The 19626-nt window shown below is 33.6% G+C and overlaps 2 protein-coding genes across 4 annotated transcripts in view; both read right to left on the minus strand.

Moving 5' to 3' along the window:
- Positions 1-1073: 1073 nt before the first annotated feature.
- Positions 1074-10691, minus strand: LOC148313334 (chondroitin-polymerizing factor, non-catalytic subunit-like). Its single transcript, XM_088264712.1, has 8 exons — positions 9926-10691; positions 8476-8627; positions 7532-7687; positions 6372-6602; positions 5449-5808; positions 3631-3912; positions 2740-2902; positions 1074-2235 (listed from the first exon to the last, which is right to left on the minus strand). The coding sequence occupies exons 1-8, from the start codon at positions 10578-10580 to the stop codon at positions 1862-1864; spliced, it is 2373 nt and encodes a 790-aa protein (XP_088120838.1). The 5' UTR covers positions 10581-10691; the 3' UTR covers positions 1074-1861.
- A 7076-nt stretch (positions 10692-17767) lies between these two features.
- Positions 17768-19626, minus strand: part of LOC148313335 (influenza virus NS1A-binding protein homolog) — a 95162-nt gene continuing 93303 nt past the window's right edge. For all 3 annotated transcript variants that reach the window (XM_088264187.1, XM_088264200.1, XM_088264195.1), the window contains 2 exons: positions 19105-19326; positions 17768-18290 (listed from right to left, as the gene is read on the minus strand). In XM_088264187.1, coding sequence (XP_088120313.1) covers positions 17905-18290; positions 19105-19326 — 608 coding nt within the window. In that variant the 3' untranslated portion in view covers positions 17768-17904. The remainder of the gene's footprint in view (positions 18291-19104; positions 19327-19626) is intronic.

Here is a 19626-nt window from a genome sequence, read left to right on the forward strand (position 1 = left end):
AAGTTATCATTTTGTCTATGTTTTTTCATATCGCTTGAAAAAAAAGACAAACATTTGTGTTTTTTTAATAATATTTACAAAAATATTAAAATTTCATATTTTTGTAGGCCTAAATGGCTTATTATTAAAAATAGATATCAAATTGTGGTTCGAACCCAGAAACTCTGACTAAGAGTCCGCAACAATAACTATAGAACCACAACTCGACATTCACATAAATAGTTATATCTTTCTTCCTCTTTTTATCCACACCAAATTGTGGATAGGGCACCGTATTTCATTCATTAATCACTTACATGCTAACAAGTTAACTACTTAACAAGAAACATTTATATTTTGCGTCAGATATTGACAATAATATTATTTATCAGTTTTACAAAAAATACAAATTTATATAGATAGAAATTATCACAGCAAGAGGATTGAATATACAAAATAAGCATGTACATAGAAAAAAGGCACAACAGTATATAATACAAATAAATTGTCCAAACTGGCAGAATGCTTCAAGTCAAAATATTTTCAGATATTAAATTTTTAGGTGAAAAATTTGACAGTTAATTCAAATTTTCCAAAAATATTCAGTCATCACACATAATTATGTGACCGTTAAAGGGCCTCAAAGTTATTACGCTCCTCCAGATAGTAAGAACATGTGAAGTAATATTTATTTTATTTAATAAAAAAAACAAAATAAGCTAAAATTACAATTCAAAATAAATATACATAGCTTTTGACAGCCCTTCTTCATCTGCACCCCAATGGTGCATCATACATATAAACGGAGTGTTATCTTAATCGTTAACACATGAAGGAAAGGTGATCAGCTCTCCGCTTCAGGTCCAGGGTAATATTGAATAAATATTAGAGTGAAAAAATCCTTTATTTTATTTGGCCCACCCTGGGAATCTAACCCAGGACCTCCAGAACGGTAGCCTAGCCTGTTAACCATTACACTACGGAGGCGGACAATCCCAGTTGAGAAAAATACTGCTAGTAAAATCATATACATATTCATACCGTAGTAATTCAATACAAATCTGGGCATTTTAAGTATCTCATACTAACAATTGTTTTTATTTTTTTATCTTACATAACTATCATAAAAATAGCTTCTTTGGATCATATATATAATACATGTAGGAAATTATAGTAATATCCTACTTATTTATCCCATGTGGTGATTTACAGAAAAGACATAATAGATTTAAAAAAATGTGAACATAATCCAACTTGAAAATAAGAAATATGAATTCATTGCATCGCAGCAAAAACTAACTGTCTGCCCCAAGATTCGAAGTCAGATACTCTCATTGTTTGTCAAGGAACTTTATCCATCTAAGCAAAGCAGACACTAACCTCCAATATGAAATTAATGATTACATGTAGTAAAATTGACTGCTAACACCATCTATCATTGAATATATGAAACCTATCTTTTTTGCTATAGGGACCATTGAAAGTGAAAATGATTTCACAAATTGGAATAGGAACATATTTTATTTATACATATTTTCCCGTCAATCAGTAAATTGAAAATTTTGAAATAAATGGGCAATAGTATTCTGTTTATTTATATGGTATTGTTAAAATGGTACTAAAAGATTTCAAATCATTATGTAGATGTTGATAACATGTTAATTTGTAATTGAATACTCCGTACTCTCAAGTAAATATTCCTTCCCAAGTCCTACATAAGAGATAATGACTCAATGTACCAATATGTAGGTACCCCTGAACATAAATCAACTATTTTAAAAGTTTGTATACTTAAATACCTAAAATATCTCAGTAAACCATTAAAAGAATAACATTTCTGTATTACGAAACATGTTTTGACTCAAGTTTTCTTGCATTTTAATCACGATCCGGCTTCAAATATCAACTTTGCCATTTGACTTCTTTCTCCGACTGTTACGGAAACAAAATTATCCTTAGCCAAAGTATTAATACACTTGTCTGTCAGCACAACGTTGCCAAATTGCACCCCGCCAATGTCCGGTTTAACATCTGGATAAGTCATATTTTTTAAGGAGTTATCAGGAGGACAGTACAGTGTTTCGTCATATTTAAATACCAGCCCGGGTTCCACGGCTCTGAAAGTATGCACTTCGAGGGAATACTTTACAAACAACTCAAATAATGACGTGATGTCGTCTTCGGATTTCGCTAGAAGAGTTTCGATATCCTTGTCAGAGCGGACTATCGGGTAACGATCTTGAACAGCGATACGAACTGTAAGAAAAAAGAGATTTTGATTAGTCTACCTCTTCATCTTCTTCTGGCCCTGCTTCACAATAGTGCAAAGAGCGCCACATTAAATGAGTAGTCCACTTGCAAACCACGGTACATTAGTAAAATTAAGTTTTTTAGCCAATGGTGGCAATCGGTAGAAGATTATATTATCTTCTACTTGAGCTTTTTTGAGAGATTTTTAAAAGTGAACTGTCGATCGGCATAGCGAGTTTTGCTAAAGTATTGATTTTTCTATTCCATTTTTTTCCTAATTTTGGCAGATTATGTTAAATATGGATGTTCTCCTTTTTCTTTTTGTAGATCCTAGGGATCTGTTTGTGAAATATGGATGTTAATATTTATAATTTTCTACTGATTGGAGCCATTGGCTAAAAAAACTAATTTTTTTAACATAACGTGGTTTGCGAGATGGTATAATTTAAATACTTAAAATGAATTATTGCAAATCAAATGCCAAGAAAATGAGTGGAGGAATGTTGTTACCGTTTATATAATCCCGGCTGTAGAAAGCTATCACGGAGTAGTCCCACGGAGCAAACCTCCCCGCCAGCTTACTGGGGGGAGTCCCACTGGCCAGGGCCGGATGGTAGCGCTGGAAGCCCATCACGCTGAATACCTGGTACCCTTGGATGCTGTTCATCCGTACCTGAAACATCAACATTTTATTTAACAATCAATGGAGTACTATTTTGCGACATAAATTTTATTATGCACAATACTTGTACTATCCCACTCATTATGTTTTATTTCATTTCACACTACTAGTTTCGAAAATTACAGATGTTTTCATCGACAGGTGATTACAAAAACTAATGAGCAAAAAATTATTCACGTATATGTAGAGGTGGGTGGGGTAATAACTAGAGGAGGGCGTTAAGGGGCGGGACTTTGTTTAATGGAAAGATACACAATAATGGTGATGTATTTTGGTAAAGCATATTATTAATTCATATTTTACCAGAATTTATTTTTTATATATTTCAAAATTTTCTAAATTGTTCATGACTTGACCTTTATAATAATACATGTGTTTCATTTTTAAAATAATCACCAGTCATTCCACAAGGTAGATGCCAACTCAATAAATAATATTTGGAATTATGCGTCCTCACTGGGGTTTCCCATACCAAGGGCCAAATGAGCTTTTCATCATCCTCCTAGTTGTAAAGAAAGTTTCATTCATACGACTTGTTTATTTTTTGTTAAAACCGTGAATATCTATTGTGGATTTCACTCAGGGCAAACATATGTTTGAGATATTCTTAGTAAAAAGATAATTTACTAAGAATCAAAAATCTGTGTTCGATTTCTGATTGCGTTAATTGAATTTTGAGTTCCACAATATAAACACAAGATCAAGAATTACATATTCACCCTGTTCAAAAAGTCCGGTTTGATCTCCATGTGCGGGCGCCCCATCAGTATCAGACTCTCCGGAGGGACTTTCCTCAGGGCCTGGTCGCATATGGCGATGCTCAGCAGCCCTCCTGGTCCTCGGAAACCCGGAGTGCCCGCGGCCGGCAGTCTTATGGACACCCACCCGATCTTCAGTCCCTCCAGCCTGAATTTCTGAGACAACTCCAGGCTCAATGTTTTCAGAGACCCAAATAGGTCTTCCGGACCCTTGCTCGGAGTATCCACGGAATATAGAAGAACCTAAAGAAAAAAAACAGTATAAATATAACCCAGAACAATCAGTTGTGAGAGAGGTAAGTGACCGAGCAAAGCCAACCGAGAACCATGATTATCTAACAGTAGATGGAATATACTAATATAATAGAATATACATAGCTGACCACCCCGTATTTTCAGAATTGCAACTTGGCAACCATGGATAGGCAACCGTGGAAGGCCCTAAACCGCAAGGAGTTGTAAGCATTGAAGGAGACCTTCACCCAGCAGTGGGTGGATGTGGGTTGAAGCTATAACCATGGATATAGTAAGAATTGATAAGGATATAGTAAAAATCGATTGTAGCGCAGTATGATCCATAATCCTGAAATTATCCGGAACATTGGTCTGTGTGTTCCCGATAGTTACCTAAGACAGCGTCCACATAGATTGTTTCACATTCCTATACACAGGACTAACCTGCCGTGGTTATGCTTGTAGGAAGAGCTCCGCTATGTTGAACAATATCTCATTGGGTGTTGATCTATTCCATGTGTCTGAAGGAGTTTTCTGAAGCGGGATTCTTCTACACCTTTAGCAATAGTTCTTGCATATATTTTATTTTAATGTATTTTTAATGCATACGATTTAAATTTTTTATAGTTTGTAATGTATATATTAATTGAAATAAATAAATTGAAAAATTGAAATTGAAGAATTGCCAACATTACAGAAAGGTCGCTCCAACTTGATCCACTATGATTAATCGTAAAGCTAATTCAGTGATAGTCCTGATGAAGAGATGGATAAGTCTCGAAACCGGTAGACAAAAATCTCAGTTAGTGGTTATATACTGACATTACTAACATGTTTGTAAGAGAAGGAAAAAAATAACTACAAGATCTGACTGGTGTGATTTTTTAATTCTTACCACTCTGTAGGCCAGACATTCTGGCCCGTATGATTCTAGTAGGCAGCTCCGTGAGCCACAACGTCTGGCCCGGCACAGGTATAAGTTTAATCATTGATATCTCTATCACCCAAGTATATTCTACCAAAAAATATTTGAGATAAATGCGGTTAATCATCGCAACATATTGAATTAACCAACATTTCTTCAATAAAACTTTCCATTATTTAGATATAATCTAGGAAAAATAGATTATCATTTTGAGTGATAGAATATTTGTCATACGCTAATATTTTTTGGGACAGTCAGTCGTTATTCTTCATTTATGACGGTTCTCCAAGGATACTCCCACTTTTTGGGACCATATTTTTTCGTTTTGTGGAGCTATTATATTTCAAAATGTTGTGATATTAGTGTTAGTAGTTAAAATAACAGAAATTGCATTTTACGTGTTTATAATAAATATTTAATAGTTAATCCGCCATGGAAAACTATGAAAGTTACACTTTCAAGTTCAGTTATAAAAACGAATGGTCATACGAATTGCCAGACAGAGTGTCCCAAAATTAGGGAGCCAAAAGATTTATTTTAATGGTACAAAAACGTCACATTTTTTTGATCAGAATAACTGATCAGTTGGAAAAGGTTAAAAATAGAGTGATTATGCTTACCAAAAGAAGATACACTTTGTCTTTTCTTTCCATGCACGTAGTTTCGTAGTGCTTGACAAACTCCAGGCCCGCGGTGACCTCGTGCTCCCAGACCGGCATGACCAGAACGATTCTGGAATTTTCCGTCACGTACGGAACTGGCAACACGGCCGCCTTGCCGAGCGGTTTGAACACTTCCATCCTCTTGAGGATCAGCGGTCCGCCCCCGCCGGACGGGTCGGCAGAGTCGCGGAAGTTTATGTCCAGGATGTAGCTCATGCCGCGGGAAGGGTCGAACCGCTTGTAGCCGTTGACCAGCGAATGGTATTTGAGGTTAGGATGCTCGTTTTGCACTTTCAAAGTGGCAGCGTTGATAATATACTGAAAAAACATTAAACTGAGTATTAACATATCGCTCACTCCTTGAACAAAACTCTCACTCTAGAACGTCAGAAATAAAAAAACTTGATTTTTCAGGAGAACGTTTTTTAAGTTTAAAAATATAACACAATGTATTAAAAATAAATATCAAGCCACTTATTGAACTTTTTACTGTGCAAAAGATCTTTTTAGGTAAAACATGAAGGTTTTTTCTCCATTTGCAAAATATTTAGTATGTTTAAAAAAATAATTAAACAATACCTTTTCTTCAAAATGCAAAAACAACATTTTCTGCCCTGTAGCGGGTAAATATTAAGTAAAAAATATGCCCCTTTTGCTGGGATATAGTACGTTTTCTGGGCATTCCGAAAACATGCACAACTGAAAATTGACGATTTTTTATTTATGACGTTCTTGAAAGATATGTTAGATAAATACAGCACAAATTTCATATAATATTTTATATACTGTAAATCTATCTAACTAACTACTAATCCCCTTCTGCCTACACAAAAAGTGAACAAGTATTTGGAGGCACATCAAAATGTTGTAGATTTACTTACGTCGATATCTCTCTTATCAGCGTGTGAGTGCGGCTGTATGTTGGAGAAGTCGCTGGGCATCAGCGAGGAGTTGGCCGTGAAGGCCGTGTACACGGGCTGGTGGAAGCGGTCGGGAGGCGGCGGCGCGGGCAGTGTGGGGTCCTCCCGAGCCCCCGCGGGCCAGGGGGCCCCAGGCCGGCTCAGCGCCTGCGCCAGGGTCGACATCTCCTCCTGGGTCCACTCCAGGTGGAGCTGGAAGGAGATGGAAATAAAAAAATTAATAAATAGTGAAAAATCAATGAATAGAATAAATAGGGTACTAGAAATCCCTTTTCGTAAATCCAGACTAGCAAGAGACACTAATTTTTCATAGCTCCAAAACTATTGAATTCATTCCATAAAGACTATGATTATTTTTAAAATACTAAGACTATATGAACACTAATTTTTTTAATTAGTTTCAATTTTGATTTTGAGTAAGATTTCGCTGAAATTATTTATTAAAAAAAAAACAAAAACAAAAAAAATCTGAATAGCTTCTTCTTTTAATGATAGTATGTGCTTATTGTTTTAATTTTTTAATTTTAATTTTTTGGTTTTTCTGTTTTCTATGAAAAACATTTATTTGTATTTTATATTAGCACTCGTAATCCATTTATATTTTTGATATCTGTCGTATTATTTCAGTACCCTTTATTATAACCTAAAATAAAGTGTATACCCACACACAGGCCTTGCCTTCGTGGGATCTATGTTTTATTTATTATTATTATTATTTTATTTGGGTTAACAACAGCAACATATGTATAAAAAAACATTAAAAGATATATATTAAACAAGCCAATTATAGTTAACCACAGAAACATAAAGATTAGTACAAAATATTTCGTGTAGATAGATCTAGCAAATAAACACGTATTTATGAGAGAAAATGTGTGTTAGAGAATATATTCATGTAAAAGAATATTTTTGTACTTGTAATTATAATTATATTCTCTTCTCCCTCTTATTCCTCATTGCTGAGGGTTGTGACCCTTGCAGAATCAATGAAACTTCTCCAGTTATCCCTTGACTGCGCTGCACGTAGCGCCCAACCACTGATATGCAAAATTATATTATGATATGCAAAAAAAAACAAATGACAATATGGAGAATCGAAGATGGACTGATAATAAACTTACCCTTGCGAAATACATCTGCAGAGTGTAGAAGTCAGAATATTTAGTAAGCGGGTAGACAGATATAGCGTTATCAAACTCGTCATTCTCAATCACAGTTTTGAGATCTCGATTTAGTTCCCAGTCATTGGGTAACTTGAAACCTTTTAGGGATTGTTCCTGTAAATAATTGAAAACATTAACAACAAACATAACTAACAAGTGTAGGTCCCTCTCCAACCACAAGAGCTCGGTCTCTTTATTGGAGAGAACTGCGTTTTTAATTTTAAGATTGTAAGTAGAAATGTTTAGAAAATGAATTAAAAATTATTTAAAAAATCTTTTGTAACCATATTAAATAAATAAAAAAAATTAAACACTGAGTAAAATAAATATAAGTATGCAATCCCGAGTGCCCTAAATATTGCTGATTCTTTTCTTTTCCTACCTACTATTACCCCTCTATTTTTTTTACCTAAAAGTAATAATGACCTTCACCCTTAGCATAAAGTAATAATGAGGAACTTCTCAGCATTGAAGAGGGCAACAGGTTGTTGCCAAAACTAGTTGGTTGTTAGTAAAAATGTGAGTGGATAAAAAAACAAAGTCTTTTGTTTCTCAAAATAATATATCAATATGATCCACAAAGTTAATGCTTCCAATATTCAAAACATTCTCAGCATTTGCTCATTGCTGGGAGAATACCACGTAAAACTCCTCAGGAGAAGTCGGACTGTTGACTATCGTCGACAGTCCTTCCATTCCACTAGATGAGGGTTTGGCATTTTGTGTCTTAGCTTAGTTTATGGTAGCTATGTCCTTCACTATTTTTACCATTTATAATACCAACTCTCGTGAGAGTTCCTTTATGAACTAGCAAGGATCCGGTGTCGGATAGGTCCTCACCCAGGCCCCTGCAACGCGCCTCCAGCTGTTATCTTTGAATAACCGGTGCGGTGTTTGCTCACCTGGATAGTCTGCGAACATCGGAGTCCCGTGCTGTGCAGGACGCAGCGCCCGATGTTCTCCGAGAACTCGGGCGAGTAGGAGTTCCTCACGCACCAGTCCAGGTTCTCCTTCACCTTCCTGATCACCGAGTTGCTCAATAGCATACCTGCCTCTGGAAACATACACCAAACTATAACATCAGGTACACTAATAACAATACCTATCTATTATAGGATAATAGATATTCGACACATCTGGTTAGTTAAGATACTTGGTATTTCAGTTTCAGCATTTAATAAAACATTGATAAAGCATCTTTAGAGCAGTACATATTATTAACAAACAGTTTGTTTGTTGAATGTTTTTCTCAGATACTTTGTGGCACATTTTATAAACTTTATAAAATTAAACAACTTTATTTTAACCACTTTTTTATTATTAGTACACTTTGACCTACTGGTTTCGACAAGAACCTTGTCATCATCAGGGTTTATTAAATTCTAAAACATTGAAAACATTAAAATGCTCATAATTAATTACATTCCCTTACCAAAAACTTCCACACTCCGTAAAAAATCCTAATTGTTATTTTTATTATGCATTGCATAGCAACCCCAAATAACAACTGATGGAATAGTTTGTTACTTATATATTACTATAAATTTGACAAACCAAATCCTAATGTTTCATTTTCATTTTTCATTCAAACCCTCATCTGCACCCGAAGGTGCATAGGGCACTGCATCATATAAACGCAGTGTTATCTTGATTGTAAACACATGAAGGAAAGGTGATCAGCCCTCCGCTTCAGGTAGCAGCCCAGGGCAATATTCAATAAATATCAGAGTGCAAAAATTACATATTTATTTAACCCACCCCGTGGGAATCGAACCCGGGACCTCCAGTACGGTAGCCCAGCATGTTGACCATTACACTACGGAAGTGGGCTACGGTGAATAATCATTAACCCTTTCCGGTCCCTCAAAATTAAAAAAAAAAATCTAGTTAGACAGTTACATTCCAATTGGAAAAAATCTCATTGATTCGGCAGTCACTTTGTGGTAAAATCTATCCATTTTTAATTAACCCCCTCTTCAACCTTCAACGTCCCAAGGACCCAACTCTAAAATTTGGAATTAGCTTCACGTACGGTGTTTGAAAATGATGCGGAATGCATCGAAACACGTGTCACAGTAGATTTTAAGAAATAGTGGTATTTACTAAGTAAATCATTAATTAAAAATGGAAAAAATCTTTTGTCCTCTGCTCCACACACTATTGTGTAGATACGAGTGACAAAAAATTAAGCTTGGAATTTAAATAAATAATACTAATGATGAAAAAAATATCGAATAACATCCGACATGGGACCTAAGAGCAAAAAATCGATGTCGAATGAGATTCGACATTGGACCAGTAGGTGTTAAATGACCAATGACAAAATTAACAACGAAAGACATCCAGACTTACCTAGACTGCAATAGTGACTATCCTTCTCCGGGGTACTTCCGAGGTATACATCTTCACTAACGCTTATTCCGTTAACCACTTCCAGTAGTTTTCTACCATTCACAAATCCAGAATCTGATATCAGATAAAAGTAGTCGAATTCTTCTAAATAATTATCAGAAATGTACTTCAACACGTGGAACGGTTTTAAAATTTCCCTCGTATCAGTAAACCCCACAATATTAGTCAAATTCAAGTTGTTTTTGACAACATTAGCGGTGATAAAGAATTTTATTTTATTCGCTAAATGGGCGAGGGTTTTATTGATAGCCGTAGCTTGAAAATTAATATTCGCTTCGGAAGTTAACACCCCGATGAATAATTTTTCCCTTATCCCCAGTTCTGTGCTGTAGTACCGCGGCCTCTGTAGAATTTGAGCTTCCTTCTTAGGGCGCATAGGCTTGTTTTGTAAATTCAACCTCGGCTCGTATTCATCGGTTGTGGGAGACGGCGAAATTACTTCCTCTCGGGTGTTAGTATAAACATCACTACCGTTGCACAGTAATTCGTCGTCCAAGGATGCAAAATTTAAAGTCACAATCAACCCGACACATAACCCAATTAGGAAGTAAGAATTGTTTTTAATTTGAGAATAAAAATAACGCATCAATAACATCGCGAAATAATAATACTACAGTAAAAATAGACGAAAATTAATATTTTTAACTAGTCGAACTTAAAAATACATCTTTATAAACAACACCGCCTGACAGACGATATGACAACTGAAAGCCATAGAAAATCGCAGGATATGTCGCGAAGGTCACTTAAGTTTTGTCTTTGCTATGGAACAGCACAAAAAACGTACAGTACCTACTTACAGGGTCATGGTCGAATAATTTCAAAACCAACCTCTGTTCAAGATGTTGATTTCTAATTATACCATAAATTGAAAGCATTTATTGCTAATGTTTCAGCCACCCTTTTAGAGGCCATTTTCAGGGCGTTTTGTAATGGGTGCAGTGAATAACTGGTGTCAGGAAATTATCAGTCCAAGTGCCAAACAGTGACAACCCACTGGGATGCCAGATAGTAAATTGATATCCGGGTGAAATTGAACAGGTCAATAAAAGATGAGATTCATATTGTAAATATTTTAATTTTTCACTTATCATTATAAATAGTTAACGGTAGGGTACAAACTTAATAGTTAAAATTAACCCCGGATTACAAGTAACAGACGATGCAAGCTTCAGAAAAGAGTTTTACGGTGTAAACATTAAAACAAGGAGATAGAAAATTTGCAAACATTGCCAATATTGACTATCAGATTCTTCAGCATACAATCAATGGGGTGTGTGTACAATAAAACAAATAATGCAATCTAAATTTCATTTTAATTGAAAAATTGGGACAACTTATCTAATTAGGTTAAAAAATAACAATAATGATGAAGAATACTTAAAATAAAATTCAACCATTCTAGTGAAAAATAATAAATGTAAATTTCGATTATTTTTTTTATGTTTCAACATCTGAAAGGTTTAAATAGTATTTAGTGATATTCTGATATCAAAATTATAATTATTAAAACAAACAACATAGCAAATTAATTCAGTTTCCATAAATAACTAAACAGCAAGCAATAAATATGCTGATCAATGTATAAGTGAGTATAAAAATATTTTTGGAAAGACAATACCCTATTTCTTGCAAAAGAAATCCCTTCTCCCACTTAAATTTAAAAATAAAAAAGTAAAAGAAAACTTATTTAGTATGTAACATTTTCACAAGAATGGCAACAATTCAAGAATTCATAAAAACATATTTAAAATAAGCGCAATCGTTTCATTTTTTTAATAAAGAAAAATAACAAGAAAAAATATATCAAGGTTTATTTATTTAATTCACAATATTTTTTTAAAAATTATGTAAAAATAAAAGCTACACAATTAAAAAAAAAAGAGGGATCTGGCACACAAATAATCAAAAATAAAATGCATACCTCTTATGTATTATGATAAAATAAAATAAATTGAGCGGCAAAGAAAATAAATTAGTAAATTTTGTTTATTTTTATGATGTAAAAATGCATTGATACCATATATAAACCGATAGTTTTAGGCAAACTTTGGTATTGAGTAAATTATAATAGGTACTGTAAAGAAATTTATGTTTTTATTACAACAGCAACATTACCCGTAATATTCTTTAATTTGAATGTAACCATTTTGATAAATTTCCATGTTTATTTATCAATAAAAAATTAAAAGGAAGGGTTAGTATAGACACTTAATTTCAAACATAGACGAATAAGTTTTCGGGAAGTTATTTGGAGGTCAAGGGATTTACAGGGCTTATGATCTGTCAGAGGCTTGTTTCAGTGATTAATGTATAACCTGTGGGACATTTACCATCCTACCCATGATGTATACAACTCATATCTCACATGCTTTAGAGTGACCACTTAAACCAGTCGATGACTGGTTGTAAACCTTGTAAACTCCCGGACTTCTATATTTCTATCCCAAAAACCCCTTTGCTTCTGTTGAGTTATCTATAATATCTTGATTTATATATATAGCAATTTCTCAAGAGTTAAATTTAGTATGTATTTGTGTTCAAAGATTTGGACATACTAGAAATACTGTCAGGAAGAGTTCCTTTAGTTAAAATAATCCAATAAATTTTATCTACATATTCTACTGCCCGAAGGCAATGTTATAACATTAATGGAAAAATTATATGGAATATTAATATGCATTACTTTTACACACATCTAAACATACTTATTATTCTTTTCATATTATTCTTTCAATTTATATAATATAATATATAGAAAATATAATACAAAATACATTTCACAACAGTGCTCCTTATTTTTTACATTCTTATTTTTTTATTCAATTCACCAATCACCTTATATTGATATATAAGTGATACTTAAATTAGGATTGCCTTAGGATGCATGCAGCTCATACAGTAGATATTGCAAATACATGCAGATATTGGAAAATATTACACCACATATGCATAAGGGCCCTTAACACAATATTCAGTGTTGTATATACTATTATACAAATATTTTTGAAAACCAAATAATCGACATAAATCAATCACTGCATAAACAGCAATGCTCATCCGAATATGTTTAATTTAGAATAATTTATCATCAAAGCAAAGTTGGTACAAAAGGAGTACGGATGACAATGTGACATTCATGCTTATAATTCAAGAACTCTGTTAAATTTATTTGAAAATAGGACTTGGAGAAAGCTGTGAATTAATAAAATACGCCTTTGTTTTGGCAACACCAATTGTTTAAAAAAAACTACTAAAATTCAAAGCTTTGTCCCCGAAATAAAATAAAAAGTTTAAAAAAAAAACTCTCTCCCCAAATACAGTTTAGTTTGTAAGAACTCTCTTGCCGACATTTGAAAAGAATTTCAATTATAAATCACATATATTAGTGATGAAACAATAACAATAAATAAATTTCAAATTACTGGCCACCAATAATGAAGCAAGTTTTTAGTTGACTTTTTTCCATTTTTTTACCATAATATCCAGTAAAAAAAAACTGATAATTTTTAGTCATTTTTATTAATAGACATTTTAAGGTATGACCTTTTTACTACAAATTTTTTTACCCCGAGTAAGACCCTGCAAGGATGACCAAAACATTATTATAGCAATCTGAGCCCACCATCCACCCGCAGCAGTTATAGAGTCCTGAGGGACTCTCTGTCAGCTGCACATAGAGGAAAATCTTCAAAATATTTCTGAAGAAATAAATATTGCTCTATTCAAAACATTAGTAGGAAAGCCAGGTTTTTTTTCTCACAGTTTGACTTTAAAAGTGTTTCACAGCCGCAAACAGCAATTTACGGCTATATTATATCGCTGGATGAAATATAGAAAGTTTGTAATTTTATTAAACTCCTTTTATCATTTATTAGCACCCAAAGGTGTGTATTGCACAAATTGAATTTGTGCAGTGGTATCTTAATTGTTAATTATATAATGTGAAGATGATCAGCCCGAGAGACAGAAAATTACAATGTAATTGTTAATGATATCAAGATGTATAATCTAAATCTGTAATGCAGTGATTGATTTACATTGAGGATGCTGCATGTAAAACTAGATTAATCTATAATTATTATTCTAGCAATCTACCATACTGATGTGATGCATTTAGTATTCCTTTAACAGTTTATATCAATAAACTTCATTCAGTCAACAACATATTTATAAATGTAAGGAATGATTGAGATAAATAAAAAATCTTCTGGAATATTTTTTGATACTAATAAAGGAGACTAATTTATTCATACATATTTTGATGTTATTTATTCTGATAATCTATTACTTGATTCAATTTATGTGAAAAAAACTACAGAAAACATTTCGAATACTTTATTTAGTGATTAGGATAAAAGTCCTGAAATCAATATCATATCATAATCATACAATGAATTTTTGAAGATCTTTAACATGTATAAACCCCTCCTATGCCTAAAATCGCATCAATTTAAAGTTTTACATTTATTTAGTGTGTACTGCTTTTATATTTAACTCCACTAACCAAAAAATGTATTAAATAAAAATCGAATACAAAACTCAAGCAACATAGTAAAAAAAATGTACCAGACAAACTATGTTTAAATCCATCCCGATTAGATTGTGTTTTTTTGGCATGCGATAATATATGCAGGAGAGGTTTATATATTATACGTAATAGTAAAAATAAAGTTTTGAAATGCCTGTCGTATTTTATTTAGAATATTTTTGACCCAACTGACTCTCAAGATTTCATTGTAAGTTTTAAAAATATCTGGCAGTGTATTTTGTATATATTTTTCAAAAAGATGTCATCAACATGGCAATATCAGTACCAGGACCATAGAAAAGAAGCAATATGTAATACTTTTGCTTGTAGTAAAGGGTTTTATAAAAACGAAGTATGTATGTACCATGTAAACCGCAATATACAGCAATGTTTGCGATATATACCTAGATTGAGGTCTAAAAATCTACTTTTCTTACTCGTTCCAATTTCAAAAGTTAAAATGGCGACTCAGAAAGAGCTAAAGAAATTATCCTTTGAAAAATTGGAGAGTTTGCGTGAATCTAGATATGTATAAGGAATTAAACTACCCATTTTTAATTAAAGTTTTACTAAGTAAATACCGCTATGTCTTAAAATCTGCTGTGACACGTGTTTCGATGCATTCTGCATCATTTTCAAACACCATATACGGTGTTTGAAAATGATGCAGAGTGCATTGAAACACGTGTCACAGTGGATTTTAAGAAATAGCGGTATTTACTAAGTAAAACTTTAATTAAAAATGGATAGATTTTACCACAAAGTGACTGCCGAATCAATGAATGAAATAATTCAACTACCCATAGAAACGCATCATGTAAGCATGATATAAAAAAGGTACCATAGAAATATACTAATCTGGCGCGTACACTTTACTCATTAAAAAAAGTCTCTCCTTTCAGGCAGTTTAAATCATATCATAATGACAAAAATGAAAAAATCTCAACTCATATTTGTTGAGCATATTTGAATACAAAAATTATAAAAAAACAGAGGTGAGGAGGTTAAAGACTCATAATGAATTAAAACTATTTTCCATTTTGTTTCAAATTTGTTTGACAAGTCGAGCTAAATTCGAAGCCATGTTGTATTTAGGGTAATACAATATAAAAATCTGTTATTGGATGGAATGATTGGCTGTTATTTTTTTATAATATTCAAAGCCATTTTAATTCTGCTTATTAAATTTTAGTTGTTGTTTTCAATTTATGTACAAAACCTACTTAGGAAATAGTTTATTTATTTATATTTAATTTAAATCTTACCAGGGAGCTCAAAAAGTTTATAAAACTGATATGTTTGTATAAAATAGTGATTACAGAATATAAGCTCAAGTACTTGGGAGTCAGTTGGAGTCAGTGAGGTTTTAAAAAAATACTACATAATATTTTTCATTAAAAAAGAAGGCAATTTGTGATGTTTATAATTTAGAAATTTATTTTAGAAAAAAAAAGAAACAATTTATAGAAATATATTTATTTATATAATCACAACAGAAACGTTGGAGCATTCAATAAAGAACAGAAAAAATAGTAAAACAAAAATTTCACAATGGTAATTTTTTTTATCAATTTAGAAGACATAGAAATAGTTATGTATGGAAAACATTTCATTGTATGGTAAATAGGTTTATCAAAATCACGTTCAGTTCAATTGTGAATATCCATACGCACATTTCTTAACTCTATCAATAAAGTATGTATGTAAGACTATATTAGGATTATTTATAATTAGTATCCAGCTTGATGGTGCCAATGTTGGAGCCAGAGAGTGATTTGATCACCTCGAAATTTAGAAAAAAACTTATAGAAAACTGATCCCATCGCAACCAAATTGAAAACTTAAATTAATAATATTAAAAAATATAATTAATTAGCAAAATTTGCTTTAGTTATAGTAACCGAGTCAAAATAAAAGTTTCCATTCATACAGCGCTAAGCAATGATTATGTTGTCATATGAGGCTTACAAAACCGATAAATTGTATATGAAAATAAAATTTCAATGTATTGTCTATAAAATCACTGAAAATGCTAAACTTTTCATAAAAGGTAGCATAAAATATATATTTTTTTAATGTACAAACGTAAATTTTTATGGCGCTTTAATCCAAATACTGCAGTCAGTTGCTACAATGTAGTTTGCAAATATGTAGATATTATGCCAAAATATGCTAACTGTGTAATATAAAAACCAAGATATCATCCGTTAAAAAAAACTAAGATTATACCAATCTCAAAAACCAAGATTCACCCATCACAAAAACTAAGATTTTACCCATCTAAAAAACCACGATTTCACCCATCATGATAATCAAGATTTCTCCCAAACCAAGATTTCTCCCAAACCAAGATCTCACCCGTCACAAAAACATTACCACAAACATTACCTCCATAAGAAAGAATTTCACAAAAATTAAAATGAGAAAGTAAGGATATTGATTTAAACATGCATAAAATCGTTTTTCAAATACAAAAAAATATTATAAAACCATTTCAAATATATCTGTAAATGCATAAGAGACATTTTGCAACAGAGGTTTACAAAATAATTCATTATTAAGCCTGCTGAGTTCATAAATAAAATGAGTGTGATGTATTTACTACAAGTGATTCTTGCCCAGCGACCATCATCATACGCCTGCTAAAACTACATCAAATCCATTGTACAATCACATATCTGCGACCCGTGGCCGTTGGGAGAGAAGAGACCGTGTCGTCACATGTATTGTAATGCATAACTATAGTGCAAAGTGAGCGCCCATTAGAAAATCGACCCCTTACCGCCAGAACATAGGGAGCGCCAATTTGAGATGAATCATTTTGAAACAAGTCAATAGTAGCTGTGTAAAAGTGAATTTAGTATTTTATTTTTGTGAGCTTTGTATTGTAAACAATGACAAAGCAATATTAATTGAATTTTTAAGATTTTTACGGCTGTACATATTCTTATTACTTTTTTCCAAATTATCATACTGTTACCCAATTACTGATTTTTCGGCGGCGGCTATATTGTCAAATTATAAATTTTTGAAACACATTGTTCTAAAGATAACACTCCTCAGATTCATCAGCATTTTGTCATTAAAATATTATTTTAAAATATATAAAATATGTAGAAGATGGATTTCAATATACAATTTGAGATTACAAAAACTCATCTTCCGAAAGAATTCATCCTTGTAATGTTCTACTGGGAAGGGGGTTATATGGTGATGATATATATATGTATATAGTGAGGAATTTGCTTACCGAGAAATTCACTCTACGACCAGTTAAAAATTTGATCGGCTAGCATCCGTACAGCCAAACATAATTTCACCATTCAATCGTGATAATTTGCATTAATATTAAACTTAATTAGAAGAAATGGATTCAATAACACAACTCTTATTCGCAAATGACAGCCAGATCACTCCCGTTTCTGTCGGCGGAATCGCTCTTGAGGGACATGTCTCCGTTGACCTTGATCTCCTCCTCGTATATCTTGACCTCCTCGCCGCTGTTGAGGACCTCGTCCATGATCCTCTTGGCCCCATCGGCGTTGGTCCTGTTTCTCCGCTCCGCATCGCCGTTGCGGTCCACGTTCTTGTCCAGGGGGCTGCGCTCCTCGTGGGAGCCGTTCTGCTGGCTAATGGTCACCTGCGCCATGGCGCTTGCAACGGAGTTGTCAGCCTTGGTTTCCATGCAGAGCTGCGCCGGGAACGGCGTGGTGAAGGAAGTCCACTCTTCCATACCGTCGGCGAGGTATTCGATCGAAGACAGGAACACTTTGCCTGAAATAAAGGATCGAAAACTCAATATGGTTGAATCAAATATGGATTTTGATTTTAACCGCCCTACACATATGAGCGTATGTGATATGTTAAGTGATAGTGTTTTTTTCTGCGCCATTCTGCAGTAATTCATATAACATACACGCATGAGAAAAAATATTTGTGCCAAAAATATTTAATGCTTACCGGATACACATCCGGAAGAGAGAGGGAATGCGATAATGAGAAAGTACATAAGTACTAAATGCACCTATTTTGGTAAATTTTGTCAGGTATGAACCTGAATACAACAAATATTGTTTTCATAATTCTGCAGAAAAAAAGTGATTTTATTTTATTTATTGATTTGGCGTTTAATTTAAAGACCTCTATTTTAATTTATGTATCAAATGTTAAATCAAACACTGATTTTTTGAGTTTATTTAGTTATATTTTTAGTCTAATAGTTTATTTTTTGTTAAAAAACACGTTTGTACATTAAAAATCAATGACAATTGTTTCGCCTAGTAGTGGTACATATATGGCATTCAAACGAATGTCACGAATATCATGACATTGCCTGTTGCCCTCTTCAGGGTTTGTTTTATAACCCTGAAGAGTGCAACAGGTTGTTTCCAAAACTTGGTTGGTTTTGATAATAAAAGTGAGTAAATCAAAAAACAAAGTTATTTTATTTCTCCAAATACTATATTACAATGATCAACAAAGTTATTGCTTAAAATATAAAAAATATGATTTTATTTTACCTGTTTCTCCGGAAATAACCCGAGAGTAGGGTGGTTAATACGAGTTGTTTAATGTAATGATCACTCACCCGAGTATCCGCCGACGGCGTAGAGCCGGTCCCCGAGCGCGGCCAGGCCGAGCCCGGCACGCTGCTCGCGGAGCGGGGGCGCGGGTTCCCAGGCGGAGGCGCCGGCCAGCAGCAGCTCCACGCTGCGCAGCGAGTGCACCCCGTCCGAGCCGCCCGCGCACGCCAGCCGGGCGCCCCACGCCGCCACGCCGCATCCGCGACGCGCCACCGACAGACTGGGACCTGCAGGTGTGGCCAAAATGTTATACTGTCTCTAAGGTAACAAAATAAATAGTATATAGTCTCTAAGGTAACAAAATAAATATAGAGAGAGCTCCGCAGCCTTTTCTCACCGACAATACACCAAAATTCTTAAGGTGGGGACTGACCAGAGTGTTTTGTCGTAACGTAACATTCACATCCGCATCCGATTTGGATTGAAAGTTTTACTTAGTAAATACCACTATTTCTTAAAATCTATTGTGACATGTCTTTCAATCCATTCCGCATTATTCTCAACCTTCTTCCCATTGATAAGATATA

The sequence above is a fragment of the Brachycentrus maculatus genome, unplaced genomic scaffold, assembly GCF_059751285.1.
Source record: "Brachycentrus maculatus isolate JH-2025_06_01 unplaced genomic scaffold, ASM5975128v1 h1tg000015l, whole genome shotgun sequence".
In the NCBI taxonomy this organism is placed as follows: Eukaryota; Metazoa; Arthropoda; class Insecta; order Trichoptera; family Brachycentridae; genus Brachycentrus; species Brachycentrus maculatus.